The sequence below is a fragment of the Crinia signifera genome, chromosome 3, assembly GCF_055691185.1.
Source record: "Crinia signifera chromosome 3, ASM5569118v1, whole genome shotgun sequence".
Classification (NCBI taxonomy): Eukaryota; Metazoa; Chordata; class Amphibia; order Anura; family Myobatrachidae; genus Crinia; species Crinia signifera.
The window spans coordinates 269,551,615-269,561,491 of record NC_139219.1 but is presented as its reverse complement, the minus strand read 5'-3'; the positions used below and the strand labels follow the sequence as shown (position 1 = coordinate 269,561,491).

The window sequence follows — 9,877 nt, the reverse complement described above, 5'->3', positions numbered from 1 at the left end:
TGGTGCCTAAAAAATAATCTCATAAAAAGGAGGCTCCAAAATCAAGTAGGTGCTCCTTCTATTATGAAGCCTGTGGTTTGGTCACCGTGCACACTAGGGCCACATATAGGATATTTATGAAAACAAAAGAATTGGGGGAATCAATTTTTAGTCACATTTCTCTAGTAAAATGTACTGTGTTCCTTATAAAAATGTATTAAAATTGCAAATCTGCAAAAAAAAAGAAATTTTGAAATTTCACCTACACTTTGTTTTAATTCCTGTGAAACACCTAAAGGGTTAACAAACTTCCAAAATGCTGTTTTAAATACTGTGAGGGGTGCAGTTTTTGAAATGGCATCATTTATGGGGGTGTCTCACATACAAGTCCCTCAAAGTCACATCAGAACTGAACTGGTCCCTAAAAAAATCAGTGTTTGAAATTTTCTTGAAAATTTGAGAATTTGCTATTCATATTGTAAGCCTCCTAGTGTCCCAAAAAATTAAAAGGAAGTTGAAATAATGATGTCAACATAAAGTAGACATATGGTCTATGTTAGTTATTCACTATTTTGAGTGGTAAGATTATTTGTCTCACAAGCAGAAAATTTAACATTTTGCAAATCGCTAAATTTTCCATTTTTTCACGATATTTTGGTATTTTTCACAAAAAAACACAGACTGTATCGACCCAAATTTACCACTAATTTGAAGTACAATGTGTCACGAAAAAACAATCTCAAAACCACTGGGATAAGTAAAAGCAAAAAAAAGTTATCCCCACTTAAGTGAGACATGTCAGATTTGAAAAAAAGGGCTCTGTCAGGAACGCAAAAACTGGCTCTGTCAGGAAGGGGTTATGCAATAAAACAGATGTACAAGTGTAGCAATTTTTTTGTTCCAGTTCCATGTAGAAAATATGCAAGCATAACTAATACAATTAACGAGCATCAGTTTGGATTTGTGCTTATACTGCATCTTGTACTTGTTTCACGTTACCACCAGATGGCGCCGATCAGAAAGAGTAAATGGAACCAACGATGGCTTCCTCCGTTTCCCGCCGGAGTCTCCGGGTCGGTGCACACATCGTAGTGGCGGTCATGTGATGACCCTGGTGTGGCGGCCCGTATTGTGAGTGACTGTGTGCTGCTTTGGGCGTAGAATAGATCATGCTGCTGGTGCTGAGTGATGAGCACCGCGGGCACCTGCGGATCCTCACTCAGGTGGAGAGTGCAGGTGAGTCATGTGACCGGAAGTTGGGCGTGAAGCACAGGGGGACCGGCTTCTGCCCACTTGCTCCTCCAGGATGCTGCAGTAGGGAAGATGTAGCAAACCTTACAGACTCAGGGAGAGAAATTGCCCATAGCAGCCAATTCGCTTTTACCTATTTTTTAGCCTGTGCCATATAAATGATGGCTAGAAGTTGATTGGTTGCTATGGGCAACTTATCTTCTGAAGAAGGTGTGAACCACCTGCCAGTGTAAGAGCCTGAGCAGGAGATTTTTCACATAGCAACAAACAGCTTCTGACTAATTTTCTATTGTACATCCTGTAAAATGTCAAAACTGGTTGATATGGGCATCTTTATCTGTCCCCAAGAATTGATAAATCCCCCCTCCCTTCTTTAGTATTATTATCCCTTTCTATAAACTCCTTTCACTTTTACCAGCTAGTACTAAAGTCATTGGTCTCATCCCTGTCTCCTGTGTCCGAGAACTATCACCATACTCACTATTTGTCCTTCATTTCCAGGATTTGCACCTGAAAATAATTTGCCTTTAATGTTCCAGACAGTTTGACGTTTTGAGCAGTACAAAGGTAGAAACAGAATTTTAAGTGGGAATCTAGAAAAAAATAACCTTCCACCATATCAAAACCAAGTTATTTGTGCCCATTTATAGTACTGCGATTAGTAGTTACACAGAAGCAGCAGTGCCATAGTCACAGCATCATACAGTAACTGTGATAGGAACTATGGTCTACGTGTTGTACTTAGATCATACTTGCCTAATTTCCCAGAATGGCCCAGAGGATTCTGAAAACCATGTGGCACTTCCGGCCAATCAAAAGATTGGGCAAATCTCCCACAACTTGCTTCCTCCTGCTGCAATCCCTTCTGCTCTCCTCTCCTTCATTGTAGCCCCGCCCTCCACTTTGTAGTGCCAGCAATATGGACTTTGCACAGTGGGGGCCGGGGCCGTGATGAGGAGATTGATATCTCGTTAAAAGGGACTTCCCCTTTTAGAGAGCCCTGTCCCCTGGTAAACCAGCTCAGAGGGAGCAGCCAGAGAGTTGGTACTGTAAGTATGACTTAAGTCTTAGGTGCACTAATATTAATACAAATTATTTTTGTTTATGTTTTCTAATTATTTTGCTGAGTTTTACTAAATATTTACTAAAATATATATTGTTCATTTGAAAATACATTAAAAGTTAGTTTAAGTTGTGTCCCATTCCAAGACTTCGTCTCTTTTTGTTGTATTTTTATGATTGCCTTTACCGGTTATCATTGGCATTACCACCAAAACGGTGCTCCACATGGTGAAATAATATGGGGTTCAACTTAAAATCACATAGACCTATACCTGTGCGGAGGTTTATTCCCTGATCTTTATAACAATTCACAATCTTAAACAAGATTTCCAGCACATGTACATTATATATACAATATGCAGTGTTCATTCTAGCACCTGCTATATTTGAAAACCCATGCAGTTCCTCTTCCCTGCCTGGGGTGTCGCTGTCTGCTGTAGAGGTTCTAGCACAGTGTGGTTTGTATATCAGCACTGATATACAAACCAGACCTGTGCTAGAAACACCACAGCAGACAGCGACACCCCAGGCAGGGAAGAGGAACTGAATGGGTTTTCAAAGATAGTGGGTGCTAGAATGAACACTACAATATGTAATGCTAAGCTGTGAGAGAGCGTACCAAGTGGAGCCTTTATTTGTGATACCTAGTATACTGCATTCACCACAATGAGAGCAGTATACAGTCTATATGATCATTATTACCAACGTATGCATTGTGGCATTGCCCGGAAAGCTGTCCACTGTCCCGTTCCACGTCATGTAGACTATGGTCATCCGCACGAGAATTAGATTTGGGTGAATTATTTTGTTTTGAAGTAAAACCCCACCCAAATCGAATTCGCTCTGAACATCTGCCCCACCTGCAGTGCACATGGTTTTGTCCATCTAAGAAGGATTTTGTCAGAAAGAGTGAACTAGAATAAGGCCCTTTATGAGATTGCATGTAGGCAAACATGTATTAGATCGTTGTGTTTTATAGGGCCAGACAAAAATACAGCAGCACCAAAATGTTTTACCTATTGAAATCCCATAAAGGTGCATTGCTCAGATGATATCCATATGTAAGTAAATATTCTTTATATTTTTTGTATGTAAGGACGAAATTCTGGGCAGTTGTTCATCGCCACAGTGCCCAGCCGAACGCATATCTGCCAATTTCAATGGCCATGGCATCCTAGCAAGTTACCCTGCCACCTCTATGGGTTGCAAAGTGAAACTTGCAATGCAGGATGGCAACATTTCACATTCCAGAATAGCAAATTCATCTAATTGAATTGAAATCCCCCATTGGTTTTTTAACATTGCCGACACTGGGCCAAATGCACTAAGCTTCAAAAGAGTTAACAGGGAGAGTGATAAACAATCAGCCAATCAGCTCCTGACTTACATTTTTCAAACATTCTGTGACATGGCAGGAAGGAGCTGATTGGCTGGCTGTTTATCACTCTCCATTTTATCACTTTTGAAGCTTAGTGCATCTGGCCCCATGTTTATTTTACTGGAATAAGTTGCAACTGTAAAATGTTCCAGGTCTGAGGTACGTGAATAGCCTTAAGTTATTTGATAGAATGCCACTGTCATATGTCATACATGTGGTTTTCCAGCTGTACAGCTTTCATCTTCCTGCAATCTGTAAAAGGAGGAGCGACATGGCACAAGTGACGGAACCTGACTGTTACATGACCTAATGGCCTGGCGTGTAGTGTGTGTGAGATGGTGCTTGAGGTATGAGAGTCTCTGCTTGGGGATATAGTGCGCTGACAGCGGAATGTTATATAATGCTGTAGATGTCACATACCTGACTATTAATGAGACAGGTGGGACTTGGGTCTGCTGCACATTCACAATGTTGTAACCATCTGCTGCTTCATGTTTCTGGGAGGTTGGGTTTTGTCTGTTGGTGAGGCTGATGTGGGGGAGATGGGGGGCCTCAGACTGCTCACCCTAATTACAAACACAATTAAGAGGTGCTATCATGCTGAGACTTGTTGTTCCACACAGAAAAAAGAAAGTGCAGATGTACACTCTGTTATAATTAGCAGCGATTATTACTAATTCAGTTTTTCCGGGCCGATGGACCAATTCAATAATTATGTTCCAAATTTGTGTTAGCTTGGTTCTGAACAGGAGTGATGGCCATGTCATAGAGGGGGCAAATATCCCCCCTGTCCGATGCAATGAACTTCTGATTCAACTGCTGGAGAAATTGATATAATGTGGTCTTGATAATGATGGTTGACAGCACCCCAGATCTGTGGTGTCCAGCTTAAACTGAGACTGAGGGTGATCTTCCATAACCTCCCTGCACCCATCTAATACATACAGCAGTGACCTACACAGTGCACCCCAGCTAGATGCCTCGGATGGTTCCTCTGTGGCAGGATGTGCTTCACTGTATATCATACTACTACACAAGCATTCACTTTCCCATATATGCATTAGGCCCTTGTATGGCTCATCTCCCACAGTGTAACCTTCGTAGTGTTTGCAACATTGCTGCCTCATGTGGTATACTTGTGGATGGGATGAAAAATACAATGACTTGAGTGTCTTGTTGGGACCCTACTGTACATGGCAATCACCCCATTTTGTGACATTTCTTCTAGGGGCAAGCTATTCCACCCAGGGTAATCCCACCAGTGTGCCCAAGATCGCTGCCTCACCTAGTCCCATGTTAGGGTGGACCCATGGAATTTATTATCCAAAATGCCTGCACTAATGTTGCACTTTGCTTACTGTGCTTTCTTTTATGTCTATGTGACTTGTCTACCTAAATCCTATGTATTATGTGCATTGTTTTGATGTCTGTAAAGCACTTCGAGTCCTGTTGGAGAAAGTGCGCTATAGAAATAAAACGTACTATTTACTTAATACATAATTGGTCTGTATGCATTTCATTTGAGACCTTAAAACAAGTGTGTATATATATACATATATATAGAGAGAGAGGGGCGTGGAACCCCGGCACTCCGGATTTAACGTGTAATTTATATGAAAAGTGCTACAACGGGAGAACAGTTCCCTTTTTTAAAGTATATATTATAGCCATGGAAAAAACGTGCACTTACATGTGTCACTTAATCATATACTCACATATTCTATGTTGATCTTTTCAGTTGTTGCAGAGTTTGGCCGAATTGCTGTAGAATTTTTAAGAAAAGGATCAAATCCCAAAGTTTATGAAGGAGCTGCAAGTAAGAAATGGAATATTGTAGTCATTATAGAATGTGTCAATAACTAGATGGTGGAATAACGCGTACCTGTACTGAGTAGTGGATGAAACTGGCAGTGTTAGGGCAGTCACTTAGGGAGCAGCAGTGAGATTACTAGCATTGTAAATTAGGAGCGTGGCTGCGATGGCCCGATTCAGCAAGAATCACCCCATTGCCTCCTGGTTTGGGGACACTTCCCATGTGGGTGGCTCGGCAGTGTGTGGAGGCCAGATACAGGAGACTACTCTTCCAGGTAGTCGGGAGGGTCACTTGATTTTTTTTATTGTTTCTTTACCTGCCCTTCTGAAATTTTTACCTTTGTATTTTCCATGGAGACTTGATTTATTTATTTCTACTAGATATGTTATTCCCCTTTCACAAATAACCCGGGTTGTTACCAGGTTGACCCCTGCACGGTGATCTGTGCTGTGTGAAATGACCATTTGAGAAAAACCTGAGTTCAGCAATTCTGCATTCCGATCTGGGTTAAAAGAAGGGTTTTACCCTGGTCAGACTTTGGATGCTGGCCAGTGTAAACAGGTAATCTGGGTTGAGCGACCCAGGTCCCGTTCACACTATAGGGAGGAGGCAGTGTCAGCTCTAAGAGCTGCCTCCTCCCCCGCCTCCCTGATGATGCTCCGCCCACCTTCTTTCTGATGTCAGTGACCCGTCAGCAGTGGGGACTAAACATTGCAAATGCTGTGTTGCTCCCGGGACGGACCCGTGTCCAAATCCCAAGCGCAACCCAGTATTTGGACATGGCTCTAACAGATCTGATATATTGGCACAGTTGTACCTAATACACAGGCAGTGGAGATCTGTATTCTTCCAGGTATAAATAGAATTCTGAGCCAGATTCAGTGATCTGCATGTTCTGCTGCGTGAAGCCCGGGCAAATGTAACACGTCCGTTCGATATTTCCATCAAGCTAGTTCCTGGTCTGTATATTTTAGTTAGTAGCCACAAATTGTAAGCATCATGTTAATGTCCTTCTACGGTGCATGACATGAATGAGGGGAAATCATCCTTAACTGGAAAATATTGAGACAGTAGGAGGCAGTATTGGCAAGTATTGGAGGCAGTTCTTTCAACATTTACAAATTATAGCCAGCAATTGCATGTGAGCAAACAAGTGCCTGAAGTAGGTTCCTGTTTTCAGGGGTAGTCGCAAAACTTTGATGATAATTTATTTCTATTTCTTTCTCTTCTCTTGCTTGTAGGGAAGCTGGAGGTCAGCAGCGCCACCATTCAGCAGGCAGTGGAAGGGCTCACATATCTCCTCACAGAGAGTTCCAAGCTCATGGTGAGTGATCCGCCATAAGCTGGTCAACTCCCCAACCACCCCTCATCTTCATGGAAATGTCTCCTTATCTGCAGGTCTCTGAAATAGATTTCCAAGACTCTGTACTTGTTTTGGGATTTCCTGAAGAACTGAATAAAGTTCTCCTTCAGTTGTATCTGGATAACCGGAAAGAGATCCGCCAAATACTCAGTGAGCTGGAACCAGATCTTCCCAGTTACCATAACCTGGAATGGCGCTTGGACGTCCAGGTACATGAACATTTTGTAGTGTATAGGTGAACACATTAACCATTTTTGTGTGTGTTTATTATTTAATAGATTTTTAGGATTGGTTGCTTAATTAAAAACCATCCCAGTGTGCACAGGTACTGCCTTTCACTTTGCTTTCTTAATGTTTCGCACATTCAAATGTATCCCTGTAGGTAACAAGCTCATGTTAGAATATTGCGATCTCTATACATTTCAGTCTAGCTGCAACACATGCATAATGCAGTAGAAAAAAGTTGTGGCAAATCTATGCTTAGTATCCTTCCACATATATTGTGGCTTCAGTCATGCCAAACAGACCCCCCTCAGCTTACCAGTTAACATGCAACTCCGCTGCACAAGCATCTTTGTTGCTCAAAATGTGTATCTAAGCTGGGTATGGCAACAATCTGCTGACCAGCAACAGGCCGATACAAAGTATCAATTTGTATCATGTTTGTGTAAACACTGCATGATCTGCTGTAGGATTGCACAATATATGTCCCATCTGATGTTCAGCACACCAGGGGTATTCAAATTAATGTTCCTGTAAATCCAATTGGAACATGGCTACTCTTTATAGCTGTAATTCCCGTCCAATCATGCTACACTTATTTACACACCTAGGGGTAAATTTACTAAAGTTTTTAAAAATGAAAAGAGGTGATATTGCCTGTCGGCTTTCCATAGCGTCCTGCTGTGGAAAGTCATCCACCCTGGAAAAATCACTGAAATGGGTGAAAAAATGCAATTAGCATTTTTCATCCCAGCGATTTTTTTTTTTATTTTTCCATCATCGACCATACATGGTGTGTATGGACCTTTAGTGTTCCAGTTATGAAGTCAATTCTCACCTGGCGTGTACACAGCTTGGGTCTGTGAGCTTTCATCCCTACTTACTAAATGAAAGGGTCATTAATTAATGAGAGGTTTATTCAAACGTGCACATTTGTTACATCAAATCTAGCATTATGAACTTGGACTACATGGTTTGACCATCTGGGAGACTTGGATCGGCATTGTGGTTTATTACATAAGTAGTGCACCGCAATGTACTATTATTACACGTAGGAGCAAAATCTGCTCTAAAGCACAAAAACTAGAGATTAGCTGTCATCTGTCTTCACCTAAACTAAGATAAATAATCTAATATAGTTATACCCCTTTCAGATCAAAATTCCTGACCCAGGATTTTGAACACCGCTCTAACCTGGTATGCGACTATGGTTGTACCACATTCACAATGCCGCTCCAAGCCATGTTATTCCCAGGTCAGCTCCATTTACCCTGCTCAGAGGTGCAGCTTCTCTTCTGTTGGTGCTTCCAGATGACATCATCTCCAAGCACCAGGAAATCCTGCTCTACCCATGCTGTAAATGGGACTCAAGTTGGATGACCTGGTTTACACATTCACACTGCACCGTGACCTGGTTCATTCCCAGGTCCAACCCTGGTCACTGCCCAGGTTGGATTGCCTGGTTATTTGATCCGGTGTATTTTTTTAGGACCGTTTCAGACTGAGCTGCAACATGGGTTGACCTGACAATACCCTGGGTTATTGCGACAGTCTTCAAGTGGTATAAGTCTGTAATCAGATCATTAATGCATCCAGGTATATATTAGATCTGTGTTGCAGTTTGCTGAATTTAATGCAGCATCACCTCTGTGGCTAAGCATTATAACTGAACTTTTGATGTCTGGAACAGGTGACACAATCTTTGGTTCAGCACTTTCTAAATTATGTTTATTTATTTTTTTCCATGAATCATGATAACAAATGTTTGAGGTTATTGGTTTAGTTATTTCCATAGCATTTTACTCCTTTCACTAGCGAAGGCCACTAGGGAGCAGTGAAGTGCTCCAGAAAAGGAACAGTGTACAGATTAACCAAAGCCTAACACATACTTCTATCCCTGCCCACATGTAGCTTGCCAGCAGGAGCCTGAGGCATCAGGTGAAACCCACCGTAACAATGAAACTTCATCTAAAGGACAATGATGATCTCCAGACCAGCATATTGCAGACAGATCCAGCCACATTAATCCACATAATCCAGGAACTGGAACAAGCCCTTGCAGAGATGAAAACAAACCACTGTCGCAGAATTGTGCGTAATATCAAATAAACTGTCCAGCTTTGTCATCTTACATAGTAACAAATATGGGTTTTCTGTATTAACTTGTACATTCCTTGTTTACTGTATAATAACTGTTCAAATGTCAATTCTGGATCAATCTGATACACCTGTTCTCCATTTGTTGTCTAACTACATCCCACTGTAGTTCGAACTGACCTGATGCTGATTTTAATTTTAATTCTGCTCCAACTAGAGAGACAGATGCTGGTAAACATACAGTGCGTTGTTTCTTACATATAGCCCCTTGTGCCATAAAAATAACTTTGGTAACATACTGCCAACTCAAATAAACAGGTTTGTTATAGTTTACGATCCATTTTTAAATAAGAGGGTTCACTATCTGGAGAAGAGAGTCTGAAAGCCTATGGAGAGTTCTCCCTACCTGCGATGGAGGTTGAAAACTTACAGAGCGCTCTCAATACCAGGAGAAGCCTACAGAGGGCTCTCAAGCTGGCCATACACTTGTCCAATTTAGACACTTTTCAAATGATTCCGTTGGATTGGGCTGAGAAATCGGGTAAAAAGTGGCCAAATCGGATGTGTTTGACATCCGATGTGGGGTGCCATGCACATCAGATTGGAGTCAGAGATCGGTCCTGCCTGCATGTCCGACCTCCAACTCAGACAGCCTCCCCTCGGTGAGGATTGGGATTGCATGCCCTATATCACATGCAAAAGGACAGCATGG

At 41.8% G+C, this 9,877-nt stretch overlaps 1 protein-coding gene across 1 annotated transcript; it reads left to right on the top strand.

Moving 5' to 3' along the window:
* The first annotated feature begins 1,035 nt into the window (after positions 1-1,035).
* Positions 1,036-9,493, top strand: COMMD2 (COMM domain containing 2). The gene is made up of 5 exons (XM_083178040.1): positions 1,036-1,215; positions 5,409-5,486; positions 6,725-6,807; positions 6,882-7,055; positions 8,980-9,493. The coding sequence occupies exons 1-5, from the start codon at positions 1,149-1,151 to the stop codon at positions 9,175-9,177; spliced, it is 600 nt and encodes a 199-aa protein (XP_083034166.1). The 5' UTR covers positions 1,036-1,148; the 3' UTR covers positions 9,178-9,493.
* Positions 9,494-9,877: the final 384 nt, after the last annotated feature.

What these genes read in the sequence shown, in the direction of transcription:
- COMMD2 (XM_083178040.1), top strand. Translation starts at nt 1,149, where the DNA reads ATGCTGCTGGTGCTGAGTGATGAGCACCGCGGGCACCTGCGGATCCTC. An exon ending in CACTCAGGTGGAGAGTGCAG is followed by an intron (nt 1,216 to 5,408) that starts GTGAGTCATGTG and finishes TGATCTTTTCAG; the next exon opens with TTGTTGCAGAGTTTGGCCGA. An exon ending in AATGGCGCTTGGACGTCCAG is followed by an intron (nt 7,056 to 8,979) that starts GTACATGAACAT and finishes GCCCACATGTAG; the next exon opens with CTTGCCAGCAGGAGCCTGAG.